The following is a 23,314-nucleotide window of genomic DNA, read 5'->3' as shown; positions in this document are numbered from 1 at the left end:
ATGTGCACACATTTCAGGGATGGTATGAGATTTAATTAAGTATTGTTTGTACAGCACTTTGAAAATATAAATGCTATCCAAGTACTGATTATTATTAAACCCACTATGTAAATTGTACCTCATATTTGAAAACTGCATGTCACAAATATGAAATGAAAATATCATTTGTGTAAATATATGTAATGTTTTTGTAAATTAGGACAGCTCTACAAATTTGGCCATCGCTCAAATTAGGACACAATGAATAATATGTAACGGAACAATGCTACTTCTAGATAAATGTCGAACTGAGAGACGCCTAATCTCATATCAGAAAATGTATTCCATTGTTTTATAGGGATATATATTCCATATGACCACTGTGGTCATGTTAACAAACGTCTGCCTTTTCAGAATCCTTATGACTATAACCAATAAATGCACTCAGTCAAGACAGGTTCCAGTCTCACTCCCAAGGAAATCAATGAAAGTTGTGCTATTAATATCAATGGGAAAAGCAGCTAGTTGTTTGGCAACAAAAATAAATATGAAATGTGGTTCAAAATAATAGTTAAAATGAACATGAAAAATTTAAACATTTATTGTCTTTGTTAGACTGAAAAAAGTATTTGAAGAATAATGATGAAGATATTTTATAGTATCAATAAAAGGCTTATTGTTACCCATAGCTTAAACTATTTAAGCTTTTCTGTTATATTTCTGTTTTATTCTGTATATCAGATTTCTTCCTTGTTGCTACATTTATTTAAAATAAAATATTCTCTTTTTTTATATTTAATGTAAAAGGGTATGTCTACACTACCCCGCTAGTTCTAACTAGCGGGGGTAATGTAATCATCTGCAGTTGCAAATGAAGCCCGGGATATGAATTTCCCAGGCTTCATTTGCATGAAGCCAGCCGGCGCCATTTTTAAATGCCGGCTAGTTCGGACCCCGTGCCGCGCGGCTACACACGGCACGGAGTAGCTAGTTCGGATTAGAGGTGTACAGCTAGTTCGGATTAGAAGCCTAATCCGAACTAGCTAGTCCGTGCTGCGTGTAGCCGCGCGACACGGGATCCGAACTAGCCGGCATTTAAAAATAGCGCCAGCCGGCTTCATGTAAATGAAGCCCGGGAAATTCAAATCCCGGGCTTCATTTGCAACTGCGGATGACTACATTACCCCCGCTAGTTCGAACTAGCGGGGTAGTGTAGACATACCCAAAGAGATTATGCCTCCATCCCTCCCTTAGATAAGCACTTCCACTGAAGTCAGTGGGCAAAATTCAGATTTGCTGTGTGCAGTGACAACTAACTCGATTTGGTCTGTGGGTCTGATCACACTCCCACCACATTCAATAGAAGTCTTTCTCTTGACTTCTATGAAATTTGGTTTGGACCCAAATTGAACATCAGAAAGGCCAAAGCAATGTTTTAAAGTGGAAAACATATTTAATCCACTCATATGAAGACACATGAAAGCAGACGATACTATCTATATTCTTTTGTTAGTCTCTAAGGGCTTGTCTAGACTACGCTGAAGTTTTGAAAGAGGATATGCAAATTCCCATAGAATTCCTACAGGAATTTGCATATCTTCTTCCGATCTCACTTTTGAAAGCGGAACTTTCGAAAGTGAAAGTAGTCGGGACGTGATTTTTTTGGCAACCCCCCCTTTTTCCAAAAGCTGCGTAAACCTCATTTTTTGAGGAAGAACAGCTTTTCGAAAAGGGGGGGGGGGCTTGCAGAAAAAAAAGCATCCTGACTACTTTCACTTGTGAAAGCTCTGCTTTCGAAAGTGAGATCGGAATTTGCATATCCTCTTTGCATAAAACTTCCGCGTAGTAAAGACATAGCCTTAGGTGCTACAGGACCACTCTTTTTTTAAGTTACAGACTAACAGAGCTACCCCTCTGTGAATATTTTATTCATGTTCAAACAACTCAAATTTGAACTTTAACTATCAAAAAATGTTGACATTTTTCATGGAACTAAGCATAAAAAATTACTGTCTTACATTAATGTTTCTGTGATGGTATTAAATGTTAAAAATAGGAAGTTAAAAAAGAATTGTCAGCTCAACCTTAATTATAGCATCACTGCAAGGACTCTTACATTTTACACAGAAAATGCATTTATTACTTTTACATGCAGTAGAATGTGTTTATTAGAATACTTTTCTAATTATTTCCATTCATGCTGATATAAATCACTTTCAAATCCTAGAACAGTGATAGAAATGTAGCCGTGTTAGTCTGGGGTAGCTGAAGCAAAATGCAGGACAATGTAGCACTTTAAAGACTAACGAGATGGTTTATTAGATGATGAGCTTTCGTGGGCCAGACCCACTTTCTCAGATCAAATAGTGGAAGAAAATAGTCTCAACCATATATACCACACATATGAAAAGGACAAATCACATTTCAAACTCCATCTTCTAGTGGTGAGAGTATTTCCAGATAGACCTGTTCACCATGCAATACAACAGGAAGTGTCTGCAGTTTTGCTCCTTCTTGAATCACAATCCAAGTTTCATCATGAAGGCACTCCTCCTCTTGTGGGGGGGACGGACCACTTCCTGTTTTTCTCATTCACAATGTGTTCCTTCCCATTCCTCTTGTTCACAAGGTGCTCCTCAAAGTATAGATTGATGAAGTTTTGGCGATGTTAATAGCTTCAGCCTGGCCCTGCCAGGACTGGTACACACATTCCTCCTGGAAATGCCTGTGGAAGCCCTGATCATCTTGCTACTCTTCCTGGACTTGTTAACTCTGGATCACAACCATCTCCAGCACCTCAAATTTTCTCATCTCACAGCATGGAAGTTTCTTGACTGAACTTGATGGGGCTCTCCTGTTTGGACCAATCAGACAAGTCCTTCTTGAATGTAGGAAATCCTCCACCAGAGCTACCTACCAAATGGAAGATATTTTCAATCTGGTTGGTGCAACACCTCCCCTCTCCAATGCTTGTGTCCATTTCTTCTATACTGGAGTAACTTCTCCATCTTAAACAGCAGCAGCAGACCCATGTTGTCAATAAAGTTTCACATGGCTGCCATTTCTGCCTTCCATCCAGGCATAGAGAGCTGGTTTGTCTTTGCCAATTCTGTGGTCAACAATTTCCTGAATGATCTTGACAGGCTTTATCTGCATGTCCAACTGCCAGTCCCTGCACGGGACCTTAATCTCATCCTGTCCAGGAGGGTCACCTTTTGAACTGCTGGCAACATGCTGTCTGCTCTACCCGCTGTATAAGCTGGCATTTCTGGTAACTATAACCTCAGCCAGAAGAGTGTCTGAGCTCAAGGATCTAACATCAGAGTCTCCCTGCATTGTGTTCTACAGGACAAAGATCAGCTCAGAACCTATTTAGCATTCTTCCCTAAAGTTGTCTCCCAGTTTCATGTCAACATTTTTTCCCCAGTTTTCTACCCTTTCCCACATACATGCAGCTGAGAACAATGTCTTCATCTGCTGGATGTTCACCATGCATTAGCCTTTTACATCAAGTGAGCCAAACCATTCTAGAAAGTCATTCAGTTGTTCACTGCAGTAGCAGACAAAATGAAAAGGCTTCTAATCTCCTCCCAAAGGATTTTGTTATGGATCATGTCCTACCCTGGAGAATGCTATGGTACCTGCCCCTCCACTCACAGTGCACAGGCTCTTTCAGCAATGTACATGGTACACATGCCAACCCAGGAAATATGCAAAGTGGCAACACGGTTCTTCATTTCATACATTTACATCACATTATGCCATTACCAATCAGGCCAGATATGATGTAGCCTTTGTTAGAGCAATACTTAAGTAGGTGCACATTTATGCTCTGACCCTGCCTCCATACTTAGGCTCGGGACTCACCTAATTGGAACTGGCATGAGGAATCACTTGAAGAAGAAAAAATGGTTACCAACCTTGTTGTTTTGAGATGTATTACTCATGTCCATTCCAATACCCACCCTCTTATTACTCTATTGGAGGAAGACAGCAAGAAGAGATGGTGACTCAGATGCCTATATTGAATGCCATAAAGGCGCAACCCTAAAGGACGCCCAGGCCAACCCTAGGAATACCATTAGGGAAAAAATCTTTGAGCTGTCATGCACATGGCATGTGCATCTAATTGGAATGGACATGAACAACACATCTCGAAGAACAACATTTATGAGGTTACTAACCATTTTTTAGTCCTTTGTTATGAAAAAGAGAACATAGTTTAATACAAATATTTATTTGGTCCACCTATATAGAAATCAGAGTTCAGAAATTGAGCTTCCTGGCTAAACATGGATTATGAACACTGCAGTAACAGTGTTCTTCTTCAACTTGTGGAGGAGGGTACCCGGCATCATTCCTGTGTGATTTCCTCTAGCTGACACAGAACTGAATTAATGGGCTCCAGAGGGAGCTTTGTTTAGCTTTTTTAAGGTCCCATCCTGCAAACATGCATGTAAGTAATTTCATTGGGACTACCTGCATGAGTAAAGTTGTTTATGTGTTTAAAGATTAGTGCAACATCAGGCCAGGGAACAGGATGCTAGGCAAAATGGGAAGAATTCTACCACACCTTCCTTTCCCAAATCTATTATCAGATGCCTTATTTTTATTTCTTTTAGAATCTTTTCATATTTGACAGGTTTAAATCCATCTAATGATATATGGCAACTTCTACCACATGTAAGAAGGCAATGGCACATTCATTTTTAGAGGTTAATGGTTTTCTTATTTCACTGAAATCATGGAGAAGGCTGAGCTAAGGAGGCTGAGGGAGCAATATCACAACTGTTTCTCTCAGCCTAGTTCAGTCTTGAGATTTTCCTGCATCTAAAATCTCTTGTGCTTCATTGTTCAGTTTGTAACTTTCATACAACTTCTAGAATTTTCACAGATTTGTATTTGGTAAGCACATGTATTATTCTATTGTTACATGGGTCACTGACCCATGACATTTTGATGTTTGTGAGTTTCTAGTCACATTTCTCCACAACATGCAGGTTTATGACTTTAGTATGTGGTCTCTACGAGCTGGAAAGACTCAAAGCATATGGCAGATCAGATGTTAGGCTTGGGGGAAATCAAAAATTAAACTGTCTTGGAACTGTTGGGAGGCTGCTTTGCTATATATTTTATGTGATTTGTGTGTTTGAGTGCTGGGGGAGATGCCACCTAGGGAAGGGAATCTTAAAAAAAAAAAAAAAAAAAAAAAAAAAAAAAGCTTTAAAAATGAGCTGTTTGTATTGTTGCTTTAAACTTTAAAGTCTGGTCAGCTACAAGCAGATGTTGCAGACTAAGATGGAAACTTGCCTGAGGCCAGAAGAATTGGAGAGTGTTCTTTCTAATACTGCAGCAAAAAGGGAAAATGTTTTCTGGAATCTAAATGAATTATATACATAAAATGGACACACTTTAACTTTTTTCTTTTTATATTTAGACAGATTAGTGCACAATGGTTATAGTTTTCTAATTTGATTTCAGGAAAATACTTCATTATAAATTCTGACTGAATTCTAAGTAGTTTACCGTGAAATCTTTTATTTTACTCTGCACTGGTAAGGAAGAATTCCAACTATCACACTGGAATAGGAAATATGACTGAGCTTACAATTTACCTCTGGCTGCCTGCCCAGTACTTAGATGATAGAAGGCTAGAATCTTTGAATACACGGTGTGGGTTTTCACATAATTTCATACAACATAGTTTTGATACTCTGAGTCTGTCCAGGACAGACGTTTCTATGATGGTGATAATTGATAAACATATACACATAAGTGGAAGACTGAGGATAATCTTTAATCTGTATGTTTTTATCGTGACCTGATGTCCAGCTCATCATATGATGAAGTGGTTTTTGCCCATGAAAGTTCATAATACTATATATTTTTGTTAGTCTCTAAATTACCACAGGACTACTTGTTTTTAAATTTACAGGCTAACACAGTACGGTATCCGAGGAAATACTTAAATTATATAAGCACACTTTAAGTCCTGGAAATAGAAAGTAAAACATTAAAGAATATTTTCAAAAAATGGGAACCAAAAAGTTTGTTTATATATAAAAAGAATATATGGAAATTCATAAATCAGTATTTGAGAAAAAAAATGTTTTCATCTATTTATGTATGAGAAAATACGTATTTACAGTAGTTCCCTCTATATTATTTTTGGATGTCATAAAGCTTTGAACCAGTTTATAATTTAGATTGCTTGAGACAATATAGCAATTAATTTGAAGTTTATTATTTCAAAAGAAAGGTTTTAATGGTGAGACAACTGCAATCTACAATATTTTTATGGACCCCCAACTTTTGCAATTAAAATATTTTACTTAATATCTCTTTGATTTTAATAAAATATTCAGAAGTTGATTTCATGTTCAAGCTCAGAAGCACAAATAAATAAATCCCTTCTAAGATTAAATGAAAATATTGTAGATCTTTGCACACATCTCCCAGAGATACTCTACAGATAAACCTAATGAATCTAATCTATCTTTTTTTTTCTAGCGCAGCTATTACTATAGTGTCTTTTACTAATGCATTCAGTATGAAAATCACTGGTCTAAATTCTGCTTTCATGACCACCACTGAAAAAAGGGCTTGTCTACAAATGAAGTTATTCAAGAATAAACTGTTTCTGAATAATTCCATGTATAGACAAGCCCTAAATCTACTGACACCAATTGAGTTACTCCAAATTCACAGATGTGTAACATTAAGCAGAATGTTGTCCTTCCTTATTTCTCCCTCTTATTTCACTGTTAGCACAATTTGTGTGTATTCATGGTTTTCTCTTCAGTTACATACTTCAGGGCAATTTTTCAGGCACTGAATTTGCGTGAAGGCTTTGCAACAAGATGTATTTTCCATTTTGCCCTTAAGAGAATCTGATTAGTCATTCTGATTTCTGGTAGAAAGGAATGCAATAACAGAGGGCATATAGATGAAACAGCTTTGCCACCTGGGGCATGAGAGCGCCATCAGATGAGTGCCTAACATACAAAGGTATAAAAGCCCCCTTTAATAGCTGTTGATGTTCTAGATCAGTTTCCGAACCTATTTTTAAAATAAAGTACCCCTTTAAAAAGTTATAAGTACTCCCAGTACCTACAGTTTTCAGACACATTTTTTTTCTACCATTGCAACATTTTTGGGTGTAAAAAGTACAAAAATTATAAAGCGCTGTAAAACTTAAAACAAAAATTCAGTTTTCTCCAAATTTCAGTTGTGTTGACGTACCTCCCCCCCCCCAGACTTTTCTAGAGTACCCTTGGTTGAGAAACACTGCTCTAAATGCCCCTGAAATGTATAGATGTGCTATAGTTCCCAAGTCCACCTGCCTATTTATAGTAATTACTTGTTTAACATGTGCCCGCTTAACATGTTTCACAATAGCATGATTTTTTTTAGGGAATGTTTCTTGAATAACACGACCATCCCCGAAATAACATGAAAATAATCAAATAGCTGACTACTTTGTGCGGAGGTACAAGTTGGTGAAAACAGTGGTAATAGGCATGAGCGGATGAATACACGTGGTCACAGCGCTCCTCCGCTCACTCACGTGTTTCTTTGTGTTTTAACAAACTGTGGCGACTTGTGTTGCTAGATATCTAATGTTGACATTGATGACCCAGCACCAACAAAAAATTGACTTTACCACCACCACCTGAAACGCAACCCCCACCTCTTCCATTACTTTTAACGGGAAAATTAACCCTGCATGGCACGTTTTCGCTTAGCACGAACATTTTCAGAAATGAATCTCTAGTGTTAAATGAGGAATTACTGTATTTATCCTCAATCCCAGTAGAGCCCAGAAAAAAGGAAACAACAAGGTATCATTTATTCTAGACCCTTCATTAAGTGGGTCATCAGAGAAGGAAAATTTCAGGCATCCCCCGCTTCCAGCAGAAGGAGCAGAGAGAAGGCAGCTCATGCCCAGATCTGTTCTGGCAGCATAGGGCCCGTTTTGGGATCTCATCCCATGCAAGTTCTGCAACTTCCACCCTGCCCCCTAGCTGCCTGCCCCAAAGAGAAGCAAATTTCCACTGCTGACCAAAGCAGTGCCTGAGTCAGGTTGGAAGGAAGCAAGTCACCACCAGAAACACCAAACCCACCCCTCCTTCTGGCGAAGTAGAGGGAAAGAAAACCCACCCCTACATTGCCAGGAGCTGCAATTTTAGAGTCATCCTCGTAATGACTTCGTCTCCCTTTCTAAGCCTAAATGATTTTGAAGGTGACACAAGACGTGATGTTCTGACTGTGTTCTGCTGAGGGGCAATTCAGGCACTACAAGCCAGTGGCGAAGCAGACCCCTCTCAGCACAGCCAGAGCAAGCGCGACCCACACGACAACTCCAGCAAGGGCGAGGAGTCCTTGAACCAAATGGGAGGCGAGCTCATCAATCGATCATTCGATCATCTAGGCAGGCTTGAAAGCCTGAGAGAGGAATGCGATCGATCGATCGGCGCTCTCCGGGAGCCTTCTTCAGGGCGTTCGCGCGTTTTGCCTCTCTTCTTGGTTGACGCCATTTTGTGCGGTGGCGGGAGAGGCAGCCGGACAAGGTGTGGTCCGCTTCCCCTCGTGACGCCGGGTCCGGGGGGGACCGACGTTGGCTGCGCTCGCCAAGCGTGGCCCGAGTGACGTCGCGAGAGCCCGGAGGGCAGAGAGAATTGAAGCTGCTTTCGCACCTCAGAGCAGCCTCAGCCAAGGCTCCTGGCCTGAGTGAGCCTCCTCGAGCTCTCTTGGGCCTCGGGTGGGCGCGCCAGCTGCTCTGGAGCCTGTCGGCTCTGTAGCTCAAGGTCGCTCCGTTGAAGCGCCAGTCCCCGTCCCCCACTCCCTTGATCTTTCAGGGAGACCAGGCTCTCCCGTCGCTTGTGCAGGGGGTGGAGGCCCTTTGGGGTGCGACTTTATGAGAGTTGATCGCAGGTGGAAGGATGGGGCGAGTGTCCAGCGCACGCGGCTTTGGAGAGTTTACACTTCACGCGGAGTCCTGTTCGGAGCAAGCCAGGTTGTAGGTGGCTGCTCTACTGCCCCCGCTAACTAAAAATTGGAGGAGCTGGGTGCAAAGTTGTGCCGGGCTGCCTCGTGGGCAGAGCCAAATTGAGTGTCTGGCAGTGACCATACAGAGTTCGGAGGCCAAAGGGAAGGGCTCATCAATCCCTGCCATTGCTGATTAGTAACTTTAAGCTCCCAACAGTTGGAGCTAAGCCATGTTCCAGGCGAGGCACTAAGGAGTTTCCTAGACTAAACCTAAGGCTATGTCCACACTCGGAAGGTGTGGGAACAAAAGGGCTCTTGACTTGTGAAAGCGGCCAAAAGTGAAAACTGGGGAAGCTGGTTTTTCTGCCTTCTAATTGTCCACATTTCATATCACATTGCTAGCTCCCCTGTTAACGGATACAGAGTAAAAGGATATGGGTAAATGTTCTGTAGTGTAATATGGGAAAGCTTATTTGGATTCGGAGTTCTCTTTTGCCATTCTTAGATGCTGGGGCTCTTGTACATTTCAAAGTAGGAATGCGGAACTCGATGTGCAGCCTGGGGCTAGCAGGTAGTTCCACTGTAGGAGGTGTGCCAGCTTTGACATGTACAAGAGTCCCTAGTGGGGGCTCTTGTGCATTTCAAAGAAGAACTGCCCTCATGGAGCCCACGGTCAGTGGGGGACTCAAAGTTCCCTGCTGACCCGAGGCTTCATGCTGTACTCCTGCTTTGAAATGCCATGAAAAATCTGGGATCAGCTGGGATTTTTAAAGGGGCAGCACCGTACAGAGTGTGGGCTCAGCTGTGCTGTGCTGCCCCTTTGAAGCACTGTCACAACATTTCAAAGGAGCAGCGCTGTGTGGACCCCAGGGTCAATTCTGTGCTGTGCTGTTCTGCGCTGCTCTGAAACATGGAGGCAGTGTTTCAAAGGGGCAGCACTGCATGGAGTCTGGTTACAGACTCCCTGTGGAGCTGCCACTTTGAAGTACCCTTTCTTCCCCCTCCCCATTTGCTGCCTCTTATCTGATAGAATGACAGAAGAATATGCTTTCGTGTTTAAAAATAGGAAAGTTTATAGGAATTCATAGTTCTGATTTTTTTCTTAGAAAAAGCTTTGGTGCTGCATATTAACAGAAATAAACAGTTTGTAAAACAAGCAACAGGATCTTTTCTAGGATCAAGTTCCAGTGAGAGACAAGCTTTTGAGCTACACAGAGGTTTTCAGGTCTGGGTCTTCCTTGGAAATACATGAATATTCTGAAATAAAAACATTTTAAAACTAAATTGAGATAGCTTTTCAGTGGATGTAAATGTCTTTACAATATATTTATAGTTGAATTGTAACCTTAGCAGAAGCATACATCTGAAAGGTAACCGTGAATCAATGTGTTGCTAAATCTGATTTGAAACATCAAATTGTAAACAGGCCCAAAACATGAACTTGCCTATATTTGTGTACAGTTTTGGGCTCCAATTCTGTGAATATTTGTGCTTTATTTTACTACCGTGAGTCTGAATTCTTTCACATCATCGTATGTTACTTTTGATTTTACCACTGGATTGCCCTTTGGATGATGACTAGGTTAAGTCCCATAATTTTCCCCTTTTGGAGTAGTTTGACAGAGGGATACTTTTGGCTGGCCTCTTGCTTGTTTCTTCACCTGCCCAAAAGCATATCTGCCACATTAGGCATAGTCTTAACCCAAATCCAAAACATTTCAGTGGACCTACTCAAAATAGTAAAGTTAAACTATCAAAACAGTAAAAACCCAACTCCATTGAAGTGATTGGGACTGGGATTTTAACCAGTGTAAACACTAAGGCTACGTCTACACTGGCATGAATTTCCAAAAATGCTTTTAATGGAAAAGTTTTCAGTTAAAAGCATTTTCGGAAAAGCGCATCTAGATTGGCAGGATGCTTTTCTGCCTTTTTCACAATCAGGGCTTTTTTGTGGAAAACAGTACTATGCTGTCTACACTGGCCCTTTTGCGCAAAAGTCTTTCGGAAAAAGACTTTTGCCCGAACGGGAGCAGCATAGTTTTTCGGAAAAGCACTGATGATTTTACATGAGATCGTCAGTGCTTTTCCGGAAATTCAAGCGGCCAGTGTAGACAGCTGGCAAGTTTTTCTGGAAAAGCAGATGATTTTCCGAAAAAACTTGCCAGTCTAGACACAGCCTAAGGCTATGTCTACACTCACAGGTTCTTGTGTCAGAAGTATGCAAATTAGGTTAAGGGTGGAATATTGCTGAGCCTCATTTGCATACCTAATGAGCTGCCATTTTTGCAGAAGAGGTTCTTGCGCCAAAAGGAGCTGTCTACACTGCTCCTTTTTGTGCAAGAAAAACCCGCTTGCGCAATGCCGTTACTCCTGAAAATAATTGGCGTAATGGCATTGTGCACTGCCCCTTTCTTGCACAAGAAGGGGCAGTATATAGACAGCTCCTTCTGGCCCAAGAACCTCTTCTGCAAAAACGGTGGCTCATTAGGTATGTAAATGAGGTGCCATGATATTCCACGCTTAGCCTTATTTGCATACTTTTGATGCAAGAAGCCGCGAGGGTAGACATAGCCTAAGGATGTTAAGTAGCGAGTAAATGACTATACGATTAGTTGATAAGGGGCTGCTGCGGTTCTGCCATTTAAATGTAGTAGGAGCCGGGTGTACAGGGAGCCTGGCTCCTAATTTAGGCTACTTTTACACTACAAGGTTTTTGCGCAAAACCTGGGGAGCATCCACACCTCAAATGAGCTCTAGCGCTATTAAATGGGCAGTTAACATCAGAACAGAGGGCTTTTTCCGCCCTAGGTAAACCACCGTTTCTGAGGCATAACTGCTTTTAGCACTACAGTTATTGCACAAGAAGGCAAGTGTGGATGCTCCAGAGGGGTTTCTTATGCAAGAAACCCTTATGGAAAAAAGCACTTGCTCACCTTGCGCAAGAGCAAGATGCTTTGATGTGTGGACATGGTCTTGCATAAGAAGCCTTTGCGCCAAAAAACTAGTGCTACAGACTTCTTGCGCTAGAACGCTGCAGTGACAACGTAGCTTTAAACTGCAAAGCCACAGACCGAGAGCGAGCCAGAACTGAAGCAGCTTGGACCGCTGTTGCTATGTCTTCCTGTGGCCCCTGCACCCCACAGTGCTGGGGGGAATTGGCTTTTAAGCTGCTTTCCCCCCCCCCTCCCCGCCCCACTGCCTCTCATATACAGGCAGCATGTGGGGGGAGGGGATGGAGGGAGAATGTGATTAGCTCATTCGACTACCCAATAAGTCTTGGCTTAGTGGGTAGTCCACTAATCGACTACTCTTTTACATCCCTAGAAAGCACTTGGGTTTATACAGCTATATTTTATTCATAGCAGAACTTAAGTTTTGTGTCCTAGCTATTTAATATCCTAAGTACATATTAAGTTCAGTTCTAGTAAATTCTTTTAAATTTTATATTTACTATAATTTAGGGAGTTTTAAACTGGGCAAAGAACTGAAAGAAAAAACATTCTTACCTGGTGTTTAAAGGATTGGGCATAGTCCAATGTGCACATAATATGATCCTATATAGAAAATTTTCCGACCTGCTTGTAAATTAAAATAACTACATCCTTTTAACAACTATGAATAGCGTAGAATCAGGTCCCACAAAAGGAGAAGGCCTTTGTAGTCAGCGTGAAAGACAATACTCTAAAAAGAAATCTAAAATTATAGTCTAGTGAGGTATATTAAAATTACCTTCTGAAATAAAACATTTTAACACATTTTCACTATATCTTTAGTTTCATCTCCCTTTCAAAGGTGATATGGTAATATAAAATGTTTGACTTCTATCTGGACATCATTTTTCTCTTTCTTTGGAAAAGATGAGCTATGAACAGTTGTTTGTTTTAGAAAATTAAATATTTAAGTCTGTGGTAAAGTACATTGGGTATAAATGTGGTAAAAAATCAGTTTATTAGTTTATTGTTATCAGTAGGTACAGAGACAAATTTTAGGTCTTGATCCAGCAGACATTTAGTATGTGCTTAACATATAAGAAGATACATGAATGGTTAGAGTATTGGGCATATAGCATTACTGATAATAAATAATCTTTAAATTCTGTCAAGAAATAGGTTGTTTTCTGTTCATACTAAGAATTTACCTATTTTTTTTTAAACAAGGATAATAATCTAGAGGTGAAAAATAGTGTGTATACCCCCACCCCTCCCACACACTTAATTTGTTTAGAAAGCAGTCTTTGTTCTTCCCAATACAACTTTGTGCTGTTTTACAGTGTAATGAAAATTCATGTCTGATTTTGAGCAATGCTGAATCCTACAGCCACTGTCTTCTCATTGGATAATTTATTTTTTGAAAGACCAGATGAAAATCAAAAGTAAGTTTGATTACAGATTCTCAAACTTTTCCATATCTTGATCTTATGTTGCACCAGAAAATTTTTTGGGGGATTTCTCACCTTCTGGCTGACACATAAAAGAGAGAGAGGAGGATTGTTAGTCCCAGATTGGTAACACATAATCTGTAATATTGGTTAAAGTGCACCAAACAGTGTTATTTTGTGCTTTTGTCTATACTGTATGCAGTATGTACTTATAAATCATGGACTAACAGAAGTTTTATGTCTTAAATTTACTATGGCTTTTTAAAAATAATTTATAACAGAAGGAAGAATCAATATGGTACTTATTAGTGTTGACATAAAATTGGTGGCAAATGGATACAGAATATTTTTATCTCATGAACTTGTGTTATTAGCAGATATTTAGAACATGAAGAGCCAAAAAATTGGTATCTTGCACCTGCTCCATCTGTTACTGTAATTGCAGCCACTCAGGAGTTACAGAAGGAATTGGAAAAAAATAACTATCTAGGTAAATTGTTTCACATTCTTTTTTAATTTGAAATATACTGGTGCTCACATGAAGTATTTTAAATATGTTATTTAGATAATAATAGCTCAGTTTCTGGGGTATGAGTGTGCTTTTTTTGTGTTCTAGTGGTGCAAGGGAGTGAAGCCTAGGCATATCCTCTCTGCTGGGAGTGCAGAAGGTTTACTTTAGGATTTCATGGTGGTCATGCACAGTCCCTGATGTAGAGGTATTCCAGGGTAGAAAGTGGTGTTGTGGAGACGAGCAAGGCATGACCAGACTCTGTTTACTTTGGCTTGTGGCTTTTGGCTTTTACCATGGGAGGTAGCTGTAACAGTATAGGTGCGTCTAGACTGGCATGATTTTGCGCAAATACTTTTAACGGAAAAGTTTTTCCATTAAAAGTATTTGCGCAAGAGAGCATCTATACTGGCATGTGCCTTTGCGCAAAATATTTGCTTTTGCGCAAAAGCATCAGTGCCAGTGTAGATGCTCTCTTGCGCAAGAAAGCTCCGATGGCCATTTTAGCCATCGGGCTTTCTTGCGCAAGAAGCTAACTTGGCTGTCTACGCTGGCCCTCTTGCGCAAGAATACTTGCGCAAGAAGGCTTATCCCTGAGCGGGAGTGTCGGAGTATTTGCGCAAGAACCGCGCAAATACTTGCAGCCAGTGTAGACAGGCGGCAAGATTTTGCGCAATTATCTTGCCAGTCTAGATGCACCCTATGATAGCCCTCACATAAGCCCAGTGTTCAAAAAATCAAAGGTGAGGTGGTATAAAACAACCTTTGTCCTTCCATTCTCCATTTACCCCTTTCAGGCTCTGCCTTCCTAACTGCTTCATTCAGAAGACATAGCTTAGAATTTGACCTAAAGATTTACAATAAATAATTATTTTAAATGAGAATACAGAGTGTCTGCCAGGAGAAAAAGTTATGATGTGTAACACCAGGATTTTCTCCTGGTGTTATACTATCATAAAATCAACTTGTACAGCTCTCAGCTGCTGTGACTGATAGACTTTTTGTGTGTGTATCTTGAATTGCGGTGCTATTTGTGGTGCTTCATATGCTTCTGTACAAAAATAATCCTAATATAGTTTCCTACATTTGCAAATGTTTGTATTTAACAAACTATACTGGCTATCATGTTTTTTATATTCATAATATGACTTGAAATATAGGATGATGAATACTTGGCCAAATTCTGCTGTTCTTACTCATTAATTACACATATACCCCAAACTGTCCCCCCTCTCCCCCCCCCGTGCAGGAAAATCCCATTTTGGGAATATGAAACACCACAAGACTCCAATCCTGACGTGTCCTCCAAATTGTTCTGAAAGAAAGAATGGGTTGGAAGAAATGGGTCTGTACTTCTGAATCACTGGAATGATCAGAATCTGTACATATCTTTGGATATCTAGTAAAAACCAAGTCTGTCTGTATAGAATCCCTTTGTCTTCACACTTATTCCAACCTGTGACTCATGCTAATCATATTACTAAATTATAATTTGCATATCTCCTGCAGTACCCTGTCATCTTTCATATGTCTGTTCAGTTTTCAGGGTTTTTACTGTGAGAAGGTAGTGTCTGATTCCTTTAGATCTTGAAGATTCTTAAGTATGAAGCTTAAAAGGTCTTTTGTGACCAAGGGAAATCTGCCGGGCAGGGGGAGAGGGGATGCTTTCTACCTGCTATGTAGCTTTTTGAGTTTTCTGCTCCATTAGAGCATAGCAAGTAGACCAGTTTTTGTAAGTTTTCTATTGACCGCATGATGCATAAGATACATCTGCATTGAAAACCAGTGTACATGATAGAGTACTTATGAGAAAATAGCATGGTCCAACAGATAATTTACGTGAACTTGGTCCTGTTTTATGCAGTGGTTTAATTTACTGACTGAATATTATATAGGGAATAATGTGTTGACTTTTATAGGTGAGACATAAAGGCAGAAGTTTATATCACATTTTAAGAGCGCTGTTGAAGAAGTAAATGTTAAATCATCAGTACCTGTCCATCCATTTTGACTTGATTTGTAACAAGCATGAAATACTTAGGTTAAGTTTAGGAGAAGAAGATTAATCATTTGCAACATGAAAGTCTGGAATTGATTTCCTTTTTTTTCCTGTTCTGACCACAATTAAGATAAAAAATGGATTCAGGATTTGTCAACAACCTGGTAGAAATATTTCAGAAAATAAAATATTAATTAACTTTCAAGCAGATGTTGATGATGAAAGTACCAGCTGAACATTAAAAAAAGTGTATGTTTCTAGTCAATTATCATAATTCATCAACTATCAGAATCATATTATTATTTCAGATACATTTGTCAAAGACTGAGTTTTTGATCCTGGAAATGAAAGTACTTAATAGAGCTCCAGGCACTAATGCTATTATTATTTTGCATGTAATTAAAAACAGATATTTCCTCCTGGCAATATTTTAGTACCTTAATTAAATTTTCCCAGAGCTCAACCCTTCTATGAGAAAGTTAAGCATGGAGCTGATTTTGTTATTTTAAGGAAATTACTAACTAGCACAAATGCCCCTATATATAGCATTAGTTTGTTTTTTGTTGTATGACATCAAAAGCCAAATAATACACTAGAAAAAACAGCCATCCATCCAGCATCATTGCTGTCCAAGAGGTGCAGACATACATATAAACAATACTTGTGTGTCCAGCTATTCCAATCCTCAGGTCTTTAAATTTCACTCTTTCATTTGCCCAGTAATTGGCAGTCTACCATTAAGATTGAATATTTCTTCGAAGGGAAGGATAGGTGGATTTAATAGCTTATCCATAGTGATTGAGTCCTTAAAAATCTGTCTAGACTCTTTTCTAGGTAGTCAGATTTCAGTTCAATCAAGCAAACTTAGATACACTCATGAGAAAAAAAATAAATTTTGTTTTTTAGTATTTGTAATACGCTGTATTATCAAAAATGTGATATTTTTGTTGGGAAGATATTGAGAAAACTGTAATACGTATATATGAAAACTTCTGTTGAGACTTTTGCAGCTTATTTAAAACAACGGATTATACATACACAAATATAGATTACAGAGTTCCACCGGGATGAAGAAAGTTGACATTTATGGTAATGCAATTAAAAATATAAAAAGATGAAAAAGAGTTATGGAAAAATAAATTTAGTATGTATATACCTGAATGTTCAAATTTTAGTGTAAATGATATTTTCCTCTTCTGAAGATGGAAAAGAAGTTAAAGTACAGTCATTTCCTGATGCTTCAAAGACTTTTGGTATGGAAGGTAATTATAATTATTCTTTGTAATATTTCAAAAAAAAATATTTACTACCCTGTTGATGTGATATATGTATTAATAATGCATATGCACGCTCTCAGATGAAGATGAATTCAGGATATGTTCAATATAAGTTAAAAATATTTAGGTAAGATGAAGTAAAGAGTCAATGGTGAAGGTTTGGTGTATATTAGTGGCTTTCAAACTACGGGTTGCGATCCAGTACTGGATCATGGAATGTTAGGCACTGGGTCTCAGTGCTGCAGGGTGATCAGGTGACCAATGTGGGGGTTATACCAGGATGGCTGGCTACATGTCAGTCCTGGCATTGCAGACTACGCTGTGTCCCAGAACTGTCTAGTAGCAGGTTTGGCTCCAGGGTGGTGGTTAGGAGAGCACACTGGGCTCTGTGGGCTGCACCTGACCCAAGCACTAGCTCTGCAATCTCACTGTCTGGGAACCTGCTGCTGGCTGCTTCTGGGGCGCAGCATAGTCTGCAGTGCCAGGAAGGGCAGGAATCCTGCCTTAGCAGCCCCACTGAACCACTAATTAGCAGATGCTCAGAGTAAGCCACTCCACCTCAAAGCTACGGACCCCTTCTATACGCCAAAGATCTCATCCTCAGCCCCATCCTGGAACCCACATTCAAGTCAAATTATGGTGGGTTGCGGGCGTCAACAATTTTCTTTAACTAGGTCATGAGAAAAAAGTTTGAAAACCACTGTTGTAGACCACCAAATCAGGAAGATGAAATTAACAAGGTACTCCTAAACCACAAAAGACAAAAGGGCTTATAATAATGAATAACTCTTATTTGTACAGTGACAATAGCATGCTTAGTGCTTGATAGGCACATTTTAAATAGTTCCTTAATGTAATCAGTGAAACTTTTGCTTTTATGTCACTTAAGCACTTTTGAAAATTCATTGTCTCTGTCCCCACGAGTTTCCAATCTAAAGGCCTGATTCTTTAAGGTAGTAAATGTTTTCATCTTCTATTGAAAGCAACAGGAATTGAATGGGGGGGGGGGGTTGAATTATTCTTAGACATGAGTCAGTACCTTAGTGGATCAGGATTTACAAAGAAAAAGAACAGTAAAAAGAGCAGAAGTGGTGTGATAAAATATTTTGATAAAATAATAAATGTATGAGTCTTGTAGATGTTGCAATTTTTGTTGATTTTAAAAAAATATAATCTATATATTTAAAAAAAAAATCCTGAGGGATGACTGAGTGATGTCATCATGTCATTCTGTGTCCCACCTGTCTCCTCCCTCTCCCAGCTTGAGCCCAACCTTGCTGCTTCCCCTCGCCACTTGAAATTGCTATTTTAAACAAAGACCCTTCTCCCCTTCCTCCACATCCCACCCCACTGTGATTTCAACTTCAAGAAACATGGCACAGTAGTTGACAGATCCCACATCACAGCTGTGACAGCCCGGAGTGAGGGGGAGGGTATGGTGTTTGGGACAGCAGCCCGGGGCCAGGCTAGGAGTGGTGTTCTCAGCCAGGCTTATGTGCCAGCAGTGTGCTCTTAGGGAGTGGGAGTGCCGTGCCTGACCACCCGGAGTCCTACTGCCCTTGCAGAGACTCACTCTTCCCCAGTGGCTGTACTTACCGCAACTGCCAGAGCACTCCCAAGCCGCCCAGGAGAGCCGCTGCACCAAACTGTCTGCTCCTTCCCTTCTGCTCCCGGAGAGTGGATGGGTGGCCCTGAGCTCTTTGGGCTGGGCTGTGGCAGGGAGCAGCGAGGGGGGGACTGTACAGGGGACAGGTTGGGACAGCAACCCCTTGTGCTGCTGCTCCTGGAGAGTGGATGGGTGGCCCTGAGCTCTGCGGGCTGGGCTGTGGCAGGGAGCAGCGAGGGGGGGGACTGTACAGGGGACAGGTTGGGACAGCAACCCCTTGTGCAGCTGATTTCCCTACCTCAGCAGGCTGCAGTACCCTGGAGTGCCGCATGCACATGGCAATACCTGCGTGTCATTGCACCCCACCTGGGGCAGACAGGCACCCCTGCGTCTTCCTGGCCGCTGGGGTTAGAGCTGGGCCTGGCACATGCTGTGGCTGAGAGAGAGGGGGTGTTAGCATGGGTGGAAGGAGAAAGGACCCAGGCTGGTGGGGCAGGGAGGGAGAAGGGACCCTGGCTCGTTGGGGAGGGGCGAAAGGAGCCCAGGCTGGCGCAGCAGGGGGAGGAGGGAAAATGGGGGCATAGGCTACTGTGGCAGGGGAGGGAGAAGGGACCTGGGCTGGAGGGAGACGGGAGAGGGCGAAGGGGCCCAGGTTGGCCGGGGGGACAGAGAAGGAGCCCGGGCTGTTGTGGCTGCAGCCCGGCCCTCCCTGATGGCCATGGGGGAGAGCTGGGGTTGGCAAATACAGTAAGCAGGGGCACAGCCCCTTAGTATTTTTTAAAAATACTTTCAGTTTTAGATGGTGACCTTTTCATGAAAAGGACTGTGTTTTTCTCTGGGAGTGGACAGTGCCTAATACACTGGTTATTACTGGAATACAAGTCATAATTAAAAAATTATATTGATAATTAATCAAGAATCATAAACCTTTGAGGTACTTGGAGAAGATGTTGGAACCATGAAAGGGAGGAGTTTTAGGTCAAGGGGGCTACATGGAAGAAGATGGACAGGCAAGAATAGCTGAAGGAAATAATGAGGTTATTAGTTATGCAATTTGGTTAGAATGAAGTGAGGAAAAGGGTAGATAAAAAGGAGAAGTTAGTAGCTGGCTAGGAAAGAGACAATAGAAAGGTAAGAACTAAGATTACGCAGGTAAAGACAAAATTCGTGAGGGCAGAGGTCTCAAATTCAATTTACCTTATGGCCAGTGCCAGTCCTCAAATCCTCCTTGTAGGCCAAAAGGCATCTCCTCTCTGGCAGGGTTCCAGGAGTGGGGGCAGAGGTTTCTGTGCAGTCTTCTGGTCCTGCCTTCTGGCCTGAGCAACCCCCCCCCCCCCACCCCCATGCGTGCCTCAGCCCCACCTGCTGCTCTGGAGTGATTTAAACCTCCTCCTGGGGACCCTCACTGCCACCACCACCAGTAGCACAGTGGGGCTACTGTGGCTTATGGCTGTTAGCTCTGCATCATTACTGTTAAATCCATGTGGCCCAGGGGAGGTGAGTGCAGAGCCATCCCATCCATACTGTGGTTGGTCATGGCCGACTCAGGCCTCACGCTTTAGGAGGCCCCACGGTGCCTGCCCCAACTGTCCTATGGATGGGATGGTCCCCCATACTCAAGATTAGCCTGCTATGGGCCCTAGGTGGGCTGGGATTGGCAGCAGAGGTTGGGCCCTTTATACTCACCATGACGGCTGGAGCCACAGGGAAGTGGAGCTATGCAGCTGCTTGTTTCATTCCATAACCATCTCCCAAGCCTGCACTGAGGCTGGAGCACTTCACTTCCCTCTGCCATGGTGAAGTTGAGTAACCAGGTAGGCTTGAGAGTTGGCAGCAGGGCAGAGGCTGCTATGTCACTGCTTACCTGCATCTACTGCTGCTGCAGTGAGTGCAGGAGCACCTGACCCCTGCTGCTGCACCATGCTAGGCACCCTGGTAATCCCCGAGGTCACGGGCCACATCCTTCAGGGGGAGGGGTCTTGAGGGAAGGGATGCGATGGGGAGAAAGGGCGAAGCAGGAGTGGGAAGGGGTGGGGATGAAGCAGAGGCTTGACTTGGAGGAATGATGCAGACACACACAGACACACACATGCCCTTCCAAGGCCACAGGGATTCATGTGCCAATAGCTATGCTCAGGTTAGATTGAGAGGACTGCTCAGGCTGCAGATGGCCCGTGGGCCACAAGTTTGAGACTCCTGCCTTATGGCCTGTCTTCATTACAAGTCTGTTTGCATGGCTACCTGACACTGTTATGGGTTTCTGTGTTCTAAGATTTATTAATTTATTTCCAACTTAAAAAAAAGGCTAGGAAGAAGTATTTGAAGAATCAGGTTTAATAAGAAATACTGATACTTCTGTACTTGACAAACATAATAGTATGCCAATGTTAACTTAATGCTATTTTTAGAGATATTGACTTGCAAAATGCGCACTTCATTGTGGCAAAATAGAAATGCTTCATTTATTGTCTATACTTATTGTATAAGCCTTTTGGGAACTGCAGATAGATGTAGAGTACATGCCTGTCTGCAAGAAACTTTAAATATTTCAACAGCTGCTTCTGTATGTTGTGGTCTCTTCTTATAGGCTCTTCCATTTGTATAGTACCTACATTTTAAATGTAGTACTGCTACAAACATATGTTCATGTGACAGGATGTATTAATGTATGGCTCTGTTTTGTAGTAATAAAACCCCTTTTTACATCTCGCTACTGTTTAGGAATGGATAGCTTAAAGACAGTGTACTCTAAATCCTATAACCTTTCTATGCATATAACCTCCATTGAAATTGTGGGAGGTTTTGTGTGGAAGAATAAAGGATCGGTGTGTGTTTTAAGGCCCATGAACAGGGACACTTACAGGACAAAATATGTAGGATAGTTGAGAGCTTCAGAAGGGGGATAATATTCAAGACTGTAAAGTCCGTATGTAAAGGAAAGCTAGGAAAATAAATAACTGACCTACTGTGGTTGCATCAAGGACATTTTAAAAGTCTGTCAATGAAAAGGAAATCATATAAAATGCACAAAGAAAATAACATGGCTGAGTATAATGTGGTAGGAATGATACAGTCACAAAGCAAAGACACAAAATGAGGTATAATCAATAAAGGATGTTAAAGAGAATACATATTCAAGTACCCCCAAGCAACAAATGAGTAACCTGTCTCCCTATTGCTAAACCCTCCATGTCATATTTGTGACCTTCCTGTTGCCCCCAAGCTATGGAAATCTGTATATATCCTTCTTAGTGGCAAGCCTATGACCTTCCCCTTCCATCTATCAAATCCTCTGATGTCATCCAATGCCCAATTACAAGCCAGCACATTTCCAGAGGATGTTTATAAATTATTTAGGAAAATAACTTTTAAAGATTATTGATAGAAAACAATGTCAACTTTTATAAATCTGGTTTTGTTTCTTTAGGAACTATAGAAACAAATGTTGAGGTTTTGAGAGCTGTTACAGAAATCCGTATCCTTTTACTTACTGTAATTAACTGGCTTACATCTTCTACTATATATATATATATATGAGAGAGAGAGAGAGAGTGTGTGTGTGTGTGTGTGTGTGTGTGTGTGAGAGAATCCATTTGTTCGAGAGCTCCTCCCTTAAATGGTAAGAGCTAGGACCACCAAATTTGGTATGCAGTTTCCTCTTATTATAACTTAAAGCAGGTTCAAGGTTTGGTTGTGCCAGGACAATGGGATGTGCGTGGAATACGATTGTTTTGCATCAAACAAATGACCACAGGGGAGGCAGCACAGGGAACAGTCATACTCACAAATGACCAGAGAGAAGCAGCAAGCATCCTAGCAGCTGTGCATCCACCCCTCCCTCTGACCCCAAGAGCTACATTTGTGCACATATCTGTTTTGTGGAGAAAGCAAAGAAGCAGCAGAACATTCATTTGTGTTTGGGTTTTTAAAAAGTTACGGTGAAGTTTAGGTTTTGAAATCTTTTTTTTTTTAAAAAAAAAAAAAGTTCATAAATGTACAGATAATCAATGCGCTATTTCACTCTGCTGTATGTGTTTTGTGGAGTAAAAGAGAGTTTACCTCTTCAGAAGGACTACATCTATGGAGTATTCCATTTTAGTTCTTAGTCTCTCCTAAGATTGCCAATATGTTTCTAAGAGTTACTTATCTGGAAGTTTTGTAAAGTGGACTCCTGTTCTCAAGGAATTAAACTGAAATCGTGCAATCATTTGAGTTACATTTTTTGAACTATCTGATGTGTGCATCAGTGCAAGTTCTTTATTTAGGTTTTAATAAAACAGCTATTATTTTCAGTTAAAAAAAAGAAAGATATGGTTTACATTCTTAACTGAATGGTTTGAATTTGATCTTAGCTGCTCAGTTTAGAAGTATTTTCAAGGAATTCCCATATTTTAACTACATACAGTCCAAGGTTTTGGATGATGTAAGTAAGAAACATAATTTATTAATTATGTTTGCAAATAGTATTTCATATATTAAATATGTTAAATACATTTAAGTGCCATTTTGTATTTACAGTTGTTACTGGTTGTACCTCACTAACAGTTTGAGTATTGCAGCAGTACAGATTTCAGGA

At 41.0% G+C, this 23,314-nt stretch overlaps 1 protein-coding gene across 4 annotated transcripts in view; it reads left to right on the top strand.

Annotated features, from left to right (window-relative positions):
• Window positions 1-8,450: 8,450 nt before the first annotated feature.
• HFM1 (helicase for meiosis 1) overlaps window positions 8,451-23,314 on the top strand; it is a 170,998-nt gene continuing 156,134 nt past the window's right edge. For 2 of the 4 annotated variants that reach the window (XM_089780526.1, XM_075936496.2), the window contains exons 1-6: window positions 8,451-8,549; window positions 13,241-13,342; window positions 13,726-13,838; window positions 17,058-17,117; window positions 22,166-22,213; window positions 23,091-23,161. In XM_089780526.1, coding sequence (XP_089636652.1) covers window positions 13,272-13,342; window positions 13,726-13,838; window positions 17,058-17,117; window positions 22,166-22,213; window positions 23,091-23,161 — 363 coding nt within the window. In that variant the 5' untranslated portion in view covers window positions 8,451-8,549; window positions 13,241-13,271. Of the gene's footprint in view, window positions 8,550-13,240; window positions 13,343-13,722; window positions 13,839-17,057; window positions 17,118-22,165; window positions 22,214-23,090; window positions 23,162-23,314 lie in introns of all 4 variants that reach the window. The other 2 variants (XM_075936502.2, XM_075936493.2) reach the window with 1 other exon arrangement.

The sequence above is a fragment of the Pelodiscus sinensis genome, chromosome 9 (assembly GCF_052426305.1).
Source record: "Pelodiscus sinensis isolate ZL-2025 chromosome 9, ASM5242630v1, whole genome shotgun sequence".
Taxonomy (NCBI): domain Eukaryota; kingdom Metazoa; phylum Chordata; order Testudines; family Trionychidae; genus Pelodiscus; species Pelodiscus sinensis.
This window is presented reverse-complemented; position numbering and strand designations above follow the sequence as displayed.